General features: G+C 40.4%; 1 protein-coding gene across 13 annotated transcripts in view; it reads left to right on the top strand.

Annotated features, from left to right (window-relative positions):
* The window catches only part of ITSN1 (intersectin 1), a 221,636-nt gene that overhangs the window by 103,623 nt on the left and 102,368 nt on the right, over positions 1-15,645 (top strand). For 12 of the 13 annotated variants that reach the window (XM_045501474.1, XM_045501472.1, XM_045501473.1 and 9 more), the window contains exons 10-14: positions 2,176-2,313; positions 3,930-4,045; positions 10,418-10,680; positions 12,796-12,945; positions 13,561-13,701. In XM_045501474.1, coding sequence (XP_045357430.1) covers positions 2,176-2,313; positions 3,930-4,045; positions 10,418-10,680; positions 12,796-12,945; positions 13,561-13,701 — 808 coding nt within the window. The remainder of the gene's footprint in view (positions 1-2,175; positions 2,314-3,929; positions 4,046-10,417; positions 10,681-12,795; positions 12,946-13,560; positions 13,702-15,645) is intronic. The other variant, XM_045501476.1, reaches the window with a different exon arrangement.

Here is a 15,645-nt window from a genome sequence, read left to right as displayed (position 1 = left end):
TCTATATTTTGCATCAACTCATTGACACGTTTAAGTGTTCTAAAAACTTCCCCTTGTTTTCCACCCTCACCCCCCAAAAGAAAAACCCGGATATTTTGTCCTATAGTTTCTCCAGTCTAACTTTTGATGGTTGCATCCTTGTGTGAATTTATTCCTGTGAGTAGATTGGTCATTGGATCTAGAGCAAGGTTTCTCCACTTAACACTGTTGGCCATTTGGGCCCCATACTTTTTGTTGTTGGGGGCTGTTCTGTGTATTATAGGTTGTTCAGTAGCCTCTCTGGTCTCTACCTACTAGATGCCAGTAACATGACCCCCATCCCCAGGTGTGACAAAGATGTCTCCATATACTGACAAATGTCCCTGGGATACAAAATCATCCCACTCATGAGAACCACTCATCAATTTCAAGTTTGATTTTTTTTTTTTTTTTTTTTTTTTTTTTTGCAAGACTACATGAGAGATATTACTGTGTACTTCCACTGGGGGGAGGAGGGAGGGCACATAAATGTCTCTGGCTATTTTGTAATGATTTTTAATAGCTTGAATTGCTTTAATTGCTTACATGCAAGGTTCATGATTTTGCCGTAGGGCCCATTGATATGGTTGCTTCATAAGTGGTCACGCTCTAGTGCTAGTCCCTTCACCCATCCTGGTTCCTTCTGCTTTGTGTTAAAGGATCTTCCTTTTTGCAATCGAATAATAATAGACCAGTTAATAAACACAATAGACCAGTTAATACGACACATCCAGATCTCTTTAAGTCTGGGTATGTGCCAGTATCCTAGGGCCCTCTGAAATATAAACTTGAGATCTAACATTTATGGAGGTTGACTGGCAGTTTATTAGGTGTGTTTGTGACACTGGAATATATTGAAATGCTTAAGTTTCTCACTTATAACCTGCTCTCTCTGAAAAAAATACTTGAGACTTATCCTGCTAGAGTGTTAATATATTCCCTTTCTATACAACAAAAAGGTATTTTAATTAAATGTTTACAGCGATTATTTAGGCAAGTAGCGGGGGGAAAAAGAACTCCACTGCCTTCTAATTGAATTTACCCAGGAGTGGCTGGTGATGGGGCATGAGAAGGAGGAGAGGGTAAGAAAGAGCTGGCAGGAGCCTGGCATCTGGAAATTACAAAGCTAGAGGGACAGAAAAGAGATCAGTGGCTGACAGGGGGTGTGGGCAAGGCAAGGGGGTGACTGAGAGACTTGGGGGAATTTTGGGTGGTGATGGAACTATTGCGTGTGGTGTGATACACAACTGACTGAATTCATTTACACAACTGAATCTGTCAAAACTTGCAGAACTGTGCTCTAGAAAGGGCAAATGTCACTGCATGGACATTATACCTTAAAACTGAAAACCAAAACGGCGTATGCCACCTAAGGAAGTTTTAGACTTAAGAGGAGTTTCTTGATTTATGGCCTCAGCAGAGCCGGTTTCCCAATGCAGTATCTGTCCTGTTCGCATTCTGGTGAACAGCTTTGTTGTCTGTCCTCTTTTGGTGTTGTTAAGTAAAATCACATTCTTGGACTTGCTGGAAAAATCTGTTCACTGTCATTAACTATTAGGGCATGTCGATTATGGGGAATGGTGGCCGTTGATCTTGAGATTAAGGAGCAGCAAACACCTTGACTCTGAGGCAGAAGGCCATAAGGATCCACCCTTGTAGGTCTAGAGCAACCACAGGCCAACTAACCTAAATGGGTGGAACCTGGCCTGCATCTGTTTTTAGAAGGTTTTCCACTCATTTATTTATGGATCGTCCACGGCTGCTTTCCTGCTGCAAGGGCAGAATTCAGTGTGATAGAGACCGTGTCTTGGAAAGCTTAAATGTTTACTATCTGACCTGATAGTTTGCCGAGCATAGTGTTTAAAGACACATAAAATGTGGGTATGATGCATTTTAAATGGGCTGGCAGGGATTGAGAAAAGCATAATTATAATCATAGTTAACATTTGCTGAATGCCATCCCAACTGTATGGATTGTCTCATTTTTATCTTTCCAACAGTATTATGAAATAGGCACTATTTTTATAAACCGACAAGGCATAGAGAGACTCAATTGGCCTAGAGTCAGAATAAGAAAACAGAACATTTCAATCACTCATGAATAGTAACAAGCATGCATTTTCGTGAGGTTAGAAAATAATTAACTTTTTTGAATAGGAATCTTTCTGACATTGATCAAGATGGAAAACTCACAGCAGAAGAATTTATCCTGGCTATGCACCTGATTGATGTAGCGATGTCTGGCCAACCACTGCCACCTGTCCTGCCTCCAGAGTACATTCCGCCTTCCTTTAGGTAAAGAACATTTGGCTCTTATAAGAAACTGTGTGTTTGGTATGTGAATTTCAAACTGGGCTTTGTTGGCTACATATCTTTTGCTCATTTTTATTCCTGGTAAGTAAATGAAATATCCATGAAGTGAAGAAAATCTTATCTAGGCCCTGTGTTAATCTTGGACCTGTTCTTTTCTTTAAAGTATTTATAGTATATTAGTAAAATACCAAAAGTGGGATGATTTTTGTACCAGTCTATGTAGTCAAAGTTCAGCAAAAATGTTAGCAGTTAAAGTACAACTAAAATAACTTGTATGTAGACAACAAGCCAGGGAGGGATGCCTGGGTGGCTCAGTCAGTTAAGCATCCAACTCTTGATTTTGGTGCAGGTCATGATCTCATGGTTGTGGGATTGGGTCCCACATGAGGCTCCCTGCTGAGCATGGAGCTGGCTTGGACTTCTCTCTCTCTCCCTCTCTCTCTGCCCCTCCCTCCCCCCAAAAAACAAAAAATAAGAGAAAAGAAGGCAGGGAAATTCTGCCTGTGAATTCTATATATTGGATAGGCAACAAAATACTGGCAATGTAGAAATTGTAGTCAGGAAGCTAATTAAAGAAAATTATCCTAGTCTGAAACACAGTTTCAGTAGAGATATCAAGAGTAGACCAAGGTCCAGTTTGGAGAGATCTGCGGTGACTGGTATCCTCTACCTACACACGCCACACACACCTCCCCTCCCAGACAACGATGTCTTTAGGCTTTAATTTAAAAGACAAACATGAAATCTTACAAGCACAAAGAACAGAAAACACACACACACAAATAAGACTTTCTGGGAAAGCCGAGGGGAAGGAATCCCCACAAAAGGAAAAGAAACGGTGCTGTTGCTGTGAGCGCATACATGGAGTGAGCTGAGAAAATTGACTGTAGGAAGAAATGGTAGTTGGCCGGTTTGTAAGGTCTGACAGTTGCAAAAATCACCACAAGAGACACCAGGCTGGAAGCTGATAAAAAAAAAAAAAATGCATTAAAACAAAAAGGTAGATTGGTTTCAAAGAGCAAGGTTAATGGTTTAAGGTGAAACTAATCAGGCAACTAAGTGATTTGTTTTAGGGACTGTAAAGTGTAGAGATTTCATGTGTTTATTATGAGATAAAATGGAAAAAAAGATTTTGTAAGGAGAAGAGAGAGGCTTCCATTCAGCTGAGCTGCTAATCTTCCTTGAAGGATTTCATGTTCCATAAAAGGGTAATGGTAACAACAGTGAACTCTTGATTGTGGACCCAGGCACCGTTCTAGACACTCGATGCCTAGACTGAATTAATAATAATAACAATAATTAAAGATTAGACACTTGATGATTATTCACTAATTCAGTCCTTCGCAATTGCCCTGATTTAGGTGATAATTCTAAATATCCAAATAAGCTTGGCACTTAGCCTCTGGTAGCATTCATGTACTCATTTTTAAAAACCTCTTTGTAAACAGGACCAGATCTTTATCTTTTCCTCACGATACGTGAGATTTTCTCCATGATGTGGCATCATCTTTAAAAACTCTTTTCCACCGTTGGCTCGGCGCTACCTAGATGGCTTTGTGTGAATCCATTTTTTTTTTGCTTTGTTTCCCCAATTGCAGACGAGTTCGATCTGGCAGTGGTATATCTGTCATCAGCTCAACGGCAGTAGATCAGAGGTTACCAGAGGAACCAGTTTTAGAAGATGAGCAACAACAGCTAGAGAAGAAATTGCCTGGTAAGGCAGTCTTTCCATTTCAGTTACATCATATTAGAGGTTTTCCGCCTCTAAGGCAAAGACGGGGGTAAAAAGAAATGTAGCTTCTGACATTCTTGCTGTATTCCCTTAACTGACCTTAGAAAGGAGACACTTTTAACATGTTTTGGATTTGACTATAGGTAGAGAAATAAGAACATTACGTACTTGGCTACTTTTAAACTGAAATCTGATTATTTACCAGCAACCAAAAATTTTATAGCTGTTATTTATAGAACACTCGAAGTTGGTAAACCTTTACAGTGCTTGCTTAGTACCACCAGTGCCAAAATAGGATGTAAAACTGCCTCTTGTTATTTTCTCACACTGTTATAAGAAAATTGGAAACTCATTAATAACAGGAAGCTATTTTAAATTTAGTAAGAGCCTATTTTAAAACACCTTCATTGGAGCGCCTTGGTGGCTCAGTTGAGTCTCCAACTCTTGATTGTGGCTCAGGTCACGATCCCAGGGTCCTGGGACTGAGCCCCGCGTCAGGCTCTGTGCTGAGTGTGGAGCTTGCTTAAGATTCTCTCCCCACCCCCCACCCCCTGCCTCTTTCTACTGCTTGCACTCTCTCTCAAATTAAAAAAAAATATATGCAAATAAATAAAATTTAAAAATCCTCATTTATAATAATAAGCTCATCACACTATTAAAATATTCTAGAGCAGCTATGAATTATTGATAATGAGATGATAATTGATACTAAGAGGCAAATGAAATTTATTATGGAGTCTCTCTATATTAATTTTCATATTTTCTTATATTTGTCAGTGTCATTTAGCTGCATTTAAAGTGCTCAGTGGTTAACTAGCCTGCTCAGGACACTAGCTCTCCCGATTTCCTCTTTAAATTAAATTTTTTTTCTGTTTACTGATAAACTTCTTATTGATAATGTTCTTTGTGTGAAGCTATGTGTTGAGTACAGTGAAGAATTTAAACATTAACAGTGTGGTCCGTACCATCAAGAAGGTTATAATAGAATTGAGGATTTAGGGCATCCATATAAATAATCACCAAAGCAGTACCTAAGTGTAGTAAAGTCCTGAAGACAGTAGCATAGATGCACAGCACAGCTTACTTAACGCTGGTTGGCATAGACTGGGAAAGGCATGAGGTAGAAATCTCTGTGCAGGAGGTCTCAGTCACGTTGAGACTGAAGATGAATAGGGTCATTACAAGTGGGAAGGAAGAACATTTCAGGTTGGTAATAATGGGAATGAAGTCTCAAAGGCAAATAAGGACAGGAATCCTTTGAATATGGAATTTTCTTTTCCTGTCGGTAGTTAGACATTCATTTAGAGTTCTGAACAGGAAGTGACATCATTGGTTTTTTGTTCATGCATTCATTCTTTGAGTAGCCATTTATTATGTGCCTCCTCTGTAGCAGAAACAGGGCCAGGTATTGGAACTAAGATGTGTAGGGACCTTTAGGGTTTTTTTTTTAATTGGGGTAAAATTCACATAACAGAAATTTGATCATTAAAAAATATACAGTTCAGTGGCTGTCTTAGGGTGGGCTGCCATAATACAGTATAGTAGTCTAGGTGGCTTAAATAGCAGAAGTGAATTAATTTCTCACAGTTCTGGAGGCCAGGAAGTCCAACATTAGGATGCCATCCAATTCAGTTCCTGGTCAGGCTGTCTTTCTGGCGTGCAGATGGCGATCTTCTTTTTGTGCCCTCATATCACTTTTCCTTGGTGTGTGCACATGGGAAGAGAGAAATCTCTTTTTCTCTCTTCCTCTCTTCCTCTGTAAAGCCATTAATCCCACCCTCAGGACCTTATCTTAACCCTGATTAAATAACATCACATTAGGGCTTAGACTTCAGCATAGGAAGTCTGCAGGTTATTCAGTCCATGACAGTGTTGTTCAGTATACTCACAGTGTTGTGCAGCCATCAGCTCTGTCTAGTGCTGAGATGTTTTCATCACCCCAAAAGAAAACTCCATACGCAGTGATTCCTGATTCCCCCCCTCCCCCAGCCCTGGCAGTCAGCAGTCTGCTTTCTGCCTCTTGGGATTTACCTGTCTGGGACATTTCATATAAATGGTCTTGTACAGGGAGTGGCCTTTCACTTATCAAGATAGTTTTGATTCATGCATGTTGTAGCATGTATCATTATTACTTCCTTCCTTTCTGTGATTGAGCGGACTTTCAATTTTAAGGTAGCAAAGTAAAACGGATATACCTCCTCCGCAGTCAGTAAAGGAGCAAGAAGGACAAGAAAACCAAAACACACTTAACCATGTTTGGTCTCTAATCCACAACTATAATGTCTGAGGAATGTCTGTCTAAAGCAGCAAAGGCCAAACAGGAATGTGGGAAGAAGCCAAGGAAGGGTGCCCACAGTTACAGATCTCAAGACCAAGTATCAAGTGACAGTTCTGAAAATAGGGCACAATGGGAATGGCGTGCTACACAGGCAGGCCTTGAGAGCTTCTCCTGTCTGGGGTCGGTTCCAAGGAGGAGCATGTGAGGCAAACACAAAACTGAATGGACACTGCTGAAGACATAGGAAGGGACATGAAAACATGAAGGGACATTGGGAATTTATTTTTAAAGGAAAAGGAAATGGTTATAAACAGAATGATAGCAAGGATTAGAGAAAAAAATGATTGGCCTGGGAAATAAGGCTAAAATTCCTAATTGGTGTTCTCAAAGAAGGAGACTGAATGATGGATTAGAAAAAATTATTTACTGAATGTGATCTGCATAGTGATTAGGGTACATCTTGTTCTTCATTATGAAATGTAGAATACTCACCTACCTACCTCTGCTTTCAGAAATCGTCTTGTTAGAATAGAAGACACACACAAGCACAGTTATAAGCTGAGGAGAGAGAGGTAGGGAGGGAAAGATTCATGGTACAGGAAAGTTAGGGGTCAATTGCTCAATCAAGGTGATGGAGAAGGAAAAGCATAAACAGGGAAGGAAAGGAGGTTGGTGGTGATACAGAATTGCAGTTTTAGAAAGATTATTCTACAGGAGGTGTTCAGTGTTTTGAATGCCATGACGTGGTATTTGTCATGGAGAGGAGAGTATGTTAGCAAAGAACTTAGGATTTTTTTTTAATTGAGATAAAATTGGTATATAGTACTGTATTAGTTTCAGGTGTACAGCATAATTCAGTGTTTGCATACACTGCAAAGTGATCACTATGATAAGTCCAGTTACCATCCATCACCATACAGTTGACCCCCTTCACTCTTTTCTCCCACCCCCAAACTCCCTTTCTCTTTGGTAACCCCCCATTCTCTTTCTATATCTGTGAGTTTTGTTTTGTTTTTATTCCATATATAAGTGAAATCAAATGATATATGTCTGTTTGACTTGTTTTACTTAGCATAATACCCTCAAGGTCCATCCGTGTTGTTGCAAATGATTTCCTTCTTTTTTATGGCTGAATAATAATGCATTTTCTTTATCCAGTCATCCACCGAGAGACACTTAGGTTGTTTGCGTGTCTTGGCTATTGTAAACAATGCTGTAATGACATGGGGGTACTGATATCTTTTTGAATAATTTTGTTTTCTTGGGTAAATGTCCAGAAGTGGAATTGGTGGGTCATCTGGCAGTTTTGTTTTATTTGTTTTGTTATGTTTTTGAGGGACCTCTATACTGTTCTTCTGTAGTGGCTACACCAATTTACATTCCTCCCGACAGTGTGTGAGGGTTCCCTATTCTCCACAACCTCTCCAACACTTGTTATTCCTTGTCTTCTTGATAATAGTCATTTTGACAGGTGTGAGATGACATCTCATGTGGTTTTGATTCGCATTTCTGTGATGATTAATGATGATGAGCATCTCCTCATGTGCCTGTTGACCATCTGTACAGCTTCTTTGCAAAAATGTATACTCAGATCTTCTCTATTTTTTAATCAGATTGTTTTATGTTGCGTTGTATGAATTTTTTATATATTTTAGATACTAGCCCATTATTAGATATGTGATTTGCAAATATCTTCTCTCATTCCAAAGGTTGTCTTTTTATTTTGTTGATAGTCTCCTTCACTGTGCAGAAGCTTTGTAGTTTGATATAATCCCATTTGTTTGTTTTTTCTTTCATTATTCTTGCCTTTGGAATCAGTTCCAGAAAGCAGTGTTCCATGAGTCATGTCAGTGAGCCTAGTCAGTGATGTTTCTGATAGGAGTTTCATGGTTTTAGGCCTGCATTCAAGTCTTTAATCTGTTTTGAGCTAATTTTTACACATGCTGTAAGAAGAGAGTATGTTGTAGACTCTAGGTCTGGAGTTCTCTCTTGTCCAGCAAGAGAGCGGGACTCAGGGTTGAAAATGTGAGAGAGGCTAATACCCAGGAGGAGACAAGAGCCCTGAGTAAGGGTCCTTGCTCCCTTTTTCATTAGGATCAGAATGCTTACAAGTGTGATGGGCATGGACAGACTGTCAGTGAAACCGTGAACTTTAACTCATGGGCTCATGGGCATGGGGAAGAGGGGGTTTTGGAGATATGCGGTGTTAGGGGTTTGGGTCAATACAAGACAAGATTCTGGTGCAGGGTGGAAGGTTGTTTACAGCAAACATGAGGCCCCACCTCTGTTTACCTAAACTAGCCAAGGTGACAAGAAAGACAGAGCATGCTACCTCAGGGTCAACAAGACATCTTTCTTTTGCTAATTAGCTCCACTCTGGGCAACTGGCCCTGCTGTGGTCTATAGCTCTATTTACCTGTTTACCTAATTGGTCCTTCCTTCTTGTGAAAGCAGCTTTCTGCTATTGTCCTATACCTTTGCCCTTTACTGGGGACCTTTGCCCCCTTTACCTAATCTTATTTACCTACTCTTGTTTACCCAAACTTGGGTGTGTTCATCCTATGGCTTTCTAATTCTTTATGCCTTGTTAACCCATCAGTGCAGGCTCAGGGAATTCCTAAGCTTGTTCCCTGCAAGAGTGGTCCAGTTTCATTCTTTTGCATGTGGCAGTTTTCTAGCACCATTTATTGAGGAGACTTTTCTTTCTCCATTGTGCATTTTTGTTTTATTTGTTGTAAATTAGTTGACCATATAAGTGTGGGTTTGTTCCTGGGCTCTATTCTGTTCCATTCATCTGTGCCTGTTTTTATGCCAATAATACTGCTTTGATTACTATAGCCTTGTAGTGTAGTTTGAAATCAGGGAGCACGATACCTCCAACTTTGTTCTTCTTTCTCTCAAGTCTGCTTTGGCTATTCAGGGTCTTTTGTGGTTCCATATAAATTTTAGAATTATTCTAGTTCTGTGAAAAATGCTATTGGAATTTTGATAGGAACTGCGTTGAATTTGAAGGTTGCTTTGTGTAATATGGACATTTTAACAATATTAATTTTTCCAATCCAATTCTGATCATGGAATACTTTTCCACTGAATTATGTCTTTTGTTTCTTGCATCAGTGTCTTATAGTTTTCAGTGTACGAGTCTTTCACCTTCTTGGTTAAATTTATTCGTAGGACTGAGTCTCTCTCTCTCTCTCAAAATAAAGAAACATTAAATTAAAAAAAAAATTTTTTTTTAATTTTTTTTAATGTTTTATTCAATTTTTGAGGGGGGGGGAGAGAGACAGAGACAGAGAGTGAGTGGGGGAGGGGCAGAGAGAGAGGGAGACACAGAAGCAGAAGCAGGCTCCAGGCTCTGAGCTGTCAGCACAGAGCCCGATGTGGGGCTCAAACCCATGAACTGTAAGATTGTGACCTGAGCCGAAGTCGGACGCTTAACCGACTGAGCCACCCAGGCGCCCCCCCCAAAAAATTTTTTTTTAAAAAGGGGCGCCTGGGTGGCTCAGTTGGTTGAGCGTCCGTCATGACTTCGGCTCAGGTCATGATCTCACACTTGTGAGTTCTAGCCCCACATATGGCTCTGTGCTGACAGCTCAGAGCCTGGAGCCTGCTTCAGATTCTGTGTCTCCCTCTCTCTCTGCCCCTCCCCTTCTTGTGCTCTCTCTCTCTCTCTCTCTCTCTCTGTCTATCTCAAAATAAATAAACATTAAATTAAAAAAAAATTTTAAATTTATCCCTAGGTATTCTTTTTGATGCCATCATGAATGGGATTGTTTTCTTAATTTCTCCTTCTATTGGCTAATTATTAGTACTGTATAGAAATGCAACTAATTTCTGTATATTGCTTTTGTATCCTGCAGTTTACTTTACTGAATCAAGTTCTTGGTTCTAAAAGGTATTTAGTGTCCTCGTAGTCACAGGCAGGCACAGGCAGGAAGGGCACAGGCAGGAAGGAAACTTGGGGAGTTCTGGTTTGCATTTATACTACAGATTTCAAATGTGCCACCGAATGTTTCCTTTGAAAATAGTGTTGAAAATCATGACTTCTCATAGTTTCTCTGCTTCTCGTTTTAAAGTAACATTTGAGGATAAGAAGCGTGAGAATTTTGAGCGTGGCAACCTGGAACTGGAGAAGCGGAGGCAGGCTCTCCTGGAACAGCAGCGCAAAGAGCAGGAGCGCCTGGCCCAGCTCGAGCGCGCGGAGCAGGAGAGGAAAGAGCGGGAGCGCCAGGAGCAGGAGCGCAAGAGACAACTGGAGCTGGAGAAGCAACTGGAAAAGCAGCGGGAACTAGAACGGCAGAGAGAGGAGGAGAGGAGGAAGGAAATCGAGAGACGGGAGGTAAGCAGCCACGGAGCCACCCCCACAGTTAGCGCCTGTGGCTTGCTCCCCTTCTCTCTTGATTGGTCAGGTGGCAGGTTAACACAGTCTCCTTCCTTTTACAGTTGCGTACTTTTAGTATGTTCACCAAGCTGTGTGACCCTGACCTCTGTCTGATTCCAGAGCACGTTCCTCACCCCAAGAAGAACTCTCTTCCCCATTAAGCAGTTACTCCCCATCCGCCTCTCCCTGCCCTTAACAGCCACTCATTTATTTGTTTTCTGTGTCCACAGGTTGGCCTGTTGTGGACATTTCACGAGTGGGATCATATACCATGTACCCTTCTGTGTCTGGCTTCCACTTAGCTTGTTTTCAAGTCCCAAGTTGTAGCGTGAATCAATACTTTATTCCTTTTTATGACCGGATAATAGTCCAGTACACGGATGTACCACATTATATTTATCCATTCATGAGTTGATGGACGTTTGAGTTGTTTTCAACTTTTTTGACTATTAGGAATAATGCTGCTAAGAACATTCACACTCAAGGGGTGCCTGGGTGGCTCAGTCGGTTAAGCGCCCGACTCTTGCTTTCAGTTCCGGTCACCATCTCGTGGTTCATGAGATTGGGCCCCCCCTTCGGGTGCTGTGCTGACAGTACGGAGCCTGCTTGTGGTTCCCTCTCTCTCTCTCTCTCTCTCTCCCTCCCTCCTTCCCTCCCTCCCCCTACCCCATTTACATTTGCACGCTCTCAAAATAAATAAAAACTAAAATATATACATATATTTATAACTATATGTATATATACACACATATATATATAAATATTTACACTCAAGCTTTTGATCATTCAGTCTCTTAACAAAAACCACTGATATTTGTTGAGAATTTTTCAGGCTTTCTTCTCTGCATTTAAAAATGTATGTAGCAATATAAAAGGTTATATGGTTGGAGAGGTTGGGGATTTAGTGCAATTTTTTTTTAAAGCCCTGTAATGATCTCATACTAATTATATTGTCTGTGCCCTTTTTTTTCCACTTTAAAAAAAACATGTGTGGGAAATCTTCAATATATTGGATGGAAGGCCTCATCAATTTGGTGCCATACTGGATAAGGGCTAAGCCAGTCTTTTGTCCGAATTTCCAGTTAAGCACATTGTTACTGAGGCAATGCCATGATTCTTTTGTGTGAATGAAATCTATTTTATAGATGGGAGATTTTCCTTTATAAAAACACAAAACACAATACTTTGGTTTCATCTCCTTTTATTGCTTCAGAAAATTTAGGGCATTAAGCCTCTGTTCAGGCAGAGACACACAGATACCAACAGGGTTTTAATTTCCAGAATGGACAGCCAAAGGACTCAATGCCTTCCTTTCCTCCATGTTTTTTCTCTTTTTTCCAAGACACTTTAGAGTATTTATTAAGAACTATTTAATAGGCATTTGCCAGGTACCAGGCATTGATAGTCCCTAGAGATATACTGACGGATAGTATTCCACCTGTCCTCTGGCCTGTAAAAGGGTAGTTGGAGTAAGTAGCAATTACAGTAAAGAGTGCCAGGCGCTCTTTACCCAGCAGCCATCAGAGTCAGCTCTGAGGAGGGCTGACGTTGCCACAGAAATTACAGAAGCTTCTGTGGTAAAAGAAGATGAATGATTAGGGGGCTGGAGGGCAACAAATTTTAAGACTTGAGGTAAATAATTTCTTTTGGGTAGAAGAAAGTTTTGTTTTGGGGGGATATTTCTTGTTTTTTCTTTTTGTTCTAGGGGTTTGGATTTTGATTTTACTAGATTTAGCTAGATTTTTCCTTACCCTCCATGAGTCAGTAAATAAGGAAGAAAGGTTATTTTTTTTTTTATCACTTCAAGCACTCTTGAAGGCACAATCAAATTGCAACGATGACATGAATCCTGTCCTCATCTTACTAATAGCCTTTCTAAATATTCTTTTTTTTTTATAGAAGGAATACTACATTTGTATAAATTTTGTGTTGCTATTTTGTAATAGAATTGCTTTCAGTGTGTAACATTTTATCCCTGAAAGAAAAGACTTCCTAGATGTTATGTTTATTAAGAGACATTGTATAATGTAAGAACTAAAAAATTAATAAGCTGTCTGTTTGTAAATGTCACAGGCTGCAAAACGAGAACTTGAAAGGCAACGACAACTTGAATGGGAACGGAATCGAAGACAAGAACTACTCAATCAAAGAAACAAAGAACAAGAAGACATAGTTGTACTGAAAGCAAAGAAAAAGACTCTGGAATTTGAATTAGAAGCTCTAGTGAGTGAAGTTTGATTATGCTTTGGGAATACAGTTGACCCTGCGCAGTCAGAACTCTGTAACTCCTGACTCCCCTAACACATAACTACTAGTAGCCTACTGTTGACTGGAAGCCTTACTGATAACACAAATAGTTGATTAACACATATTTCATATGTTATATTTATCATATACTGCATTCTTTTAATAAAGTAAGCTAGAGAAAAGAAAATGTTGAGAAAATCATAAAGAGGAGAAAATGCATTTACAGTACTGTACTGTTATTTAAAAACATTTTTTTTAACTTTATTTATTTTGAGAGAGACAGCGCAGTGAGGGAAGGACAGAGAGAGCGGGAGATAGAGAATCCCAAGCAGGCTCTGCACTGACAACTTGGAGCCCGATGTGGGGCTCAAACTCATGAAACCGTGAGATCATGACCTGAGACCAAACCAAGAGTAGGACGCTTAACCGACTGAGCCACCCAGGCACCCCAGTACTGTACTGTTATTTATCGAAAAAAATCCGTGTGTATGTGGACCCCTGGAGTTCACCCTCGTGTTGTTCAAGGGTCAGCTGTACAGTAACACTGAACCATTAAAAATGGTAATAATAATAATTTTTCATGTGTTAAAGAATGATAAAAAGCATCAACTAGAAGGAAAACTTCAAGATATCAGATGTCGATTGACCACCCAAAGGCAAGAAATTGAGAGTACGAACAAATCCAGAGAGTTGAGGATTGCAGAAATCACCCATCTACAGCAACAGTTACAGGTGAGAAAACACATCCCTTAACAGCTTTTTGGCTTTCCCTGCTTTTCCTCTGATTCATTTCACTCATTTATTCCTACAAGCACCCAGCCTCCATGAGGTACTGGGCTCTGGGAAGCAAATACGAAGTAGACAAAGCCCTGGTCTGAAAAGGAGGCTGTCAAGGAAACAAACTCAGCATGCTTGCTGAGCATTGCTGCGTGCCAGGCCAGACGCTCTCAGAGGCGCTGAGGGTCCAGCAGTGAGCGGAGATGAGAGCCCCCCCTTCACAGAGCTTACCTTCTATCTGCAGGGCAGGACACCGACAAAAGAAGTCAAGTGTGTACTCTTAGAGTATGAGAGTGAGTAGGAAACAGAGTCCTGGAGAGAAGGAGGGCAGTTATTTATTATTTTTTTTTGTAAGATTTTATTTTTGGGGTACCTGGATTGGCTTAGTTGGTTTGAGTGTCCGACTCTTGATTTTGGCTCAGGTCATGATCCCAAGGTTGTGGGATCAAGCCCTCATCAGGCTCTTTACTAAGCATGGAACCTGCTTAAGATTCTCTTTCTCTCTCTCCCTCTCTCCTTCCCCCCTCCACCCCTCTCCCCCACTCACACTCTATCAATAAAAATACAATAATACAATACAACAAAAATTATTTTATTTTATTTTATTTTATTTCAAGTAATCGCTACACCCGAGGTGGGGCTTGAACTCAAAACCCCAGGATCAAGAGTCGTACATTCCACCAACTGAGCCAGCCAGGCGCCTGCAAGGGCAGTTTTTTAAATTAGGTGGTCAGGACAGGCTTCCCTGTAAGGGTCCATTTGAGCAAAGACTTGAAAGAGAGAAGCGGTTAAGCTGTGTGGCTTTCTGGCAGAACAAGCTGTAGGTACGGAGACAGCAGTGTGAGAGCTGTGAGGCTATAGCCCGTGTTTGGGATGTGCTTACAGCAAGGAGGCCGCTGTGGTTGGAGCAGGCAGGGACTGGATCACCTGGGACATGTAGTTCACTCATGAGACTTTGACTTTACCGTGATCATCACAATAAGGGAGTGCGGCTCAGTATTTTAACGGGAGTATGAGAGAATTCTATTGAATAGTTGGGGACATAATGGAATGCTATCAGCAGTTCTGCTTCCGTTTATTAGGTATCCAGAGTTGACCACCAAGTTGCATAATATCACCTGGTTTGGTTTCACTTGTTGAACTGGGGGCAGGGGATGTCAAATTCATGTAGATGCTGTTCTGCTTGTCATCATGAAAGATGATCATTTTTGAGGTTTGTGACTTTCCTCAGCCTGATGATTTGAGATTTATCCATACTTGTGAGCAGATCAGTAGGTTGTTCGTTTTCATCCCTAAGTAGTATTTCCTGTTGATTGACATTTGGGTTCTTTCCAGTTTGGAACTTTTATGCATAAAACTAACTGCAATGGGTATTTATTTGCAAGTCTTGATGTGGAAATATATTTTATTTCTCTTATTTGTGTATTAACTTTTAGGAATGGAATTACCGTGTGATATCAATATAGGCTAACCCTACGGGAGACCGTCAGACTGTTTCCAGGGTGGTTGTACCATTTTACTTTCTACATTTTACACTTTACATGTGTGAGTGCTTCAGTAGTTTCTCATCCTGGCCAACACTTGCTTTGTCATTATTTGTAATGGATATTTCTGATGGATGTGTCACAGTATCTCATGTGGCTTTAATTTGCATATCCCTGAAAGCTAGTGGTGTTGGGCCTCACTTCATACGTGTATTGGTATATATCTTCTTGTGTGTGTCTTTTGTGAGCAGATCTTTTGCCCATTTTTTGTTGGGTTATTTACCTTACTGTGGAACTGTAAAGAGTTCTTTATATATTTTTGTATCAAGTCCTTTGTCAGATATTTTTACCTTCCCTATAGCTTCCATTTTTGTAATGGTGTTTTTTGAGAAGTTTTAAGTTGTCGGGAAGTTCA

This window comes from Leopardus geoffroyi, chromosome C2, assembly GCF_018350155.1.
Source record: "Leopardus geoffroyi isolate Oge1 chromosome C2, O.geoffroyi_Oge1_pat1.0, whole genome shotgun sequence".
NCBI lineage: Eukaryota > Metazoa > Chordata > Mammalia > Carnivora > Felidae > Leopardus > Leopardus geoffroyi.
Note: the sequence above shows the minus strand (reverse complement) of the source record. Positions and strands in the feature narration are given on the sequence as shown.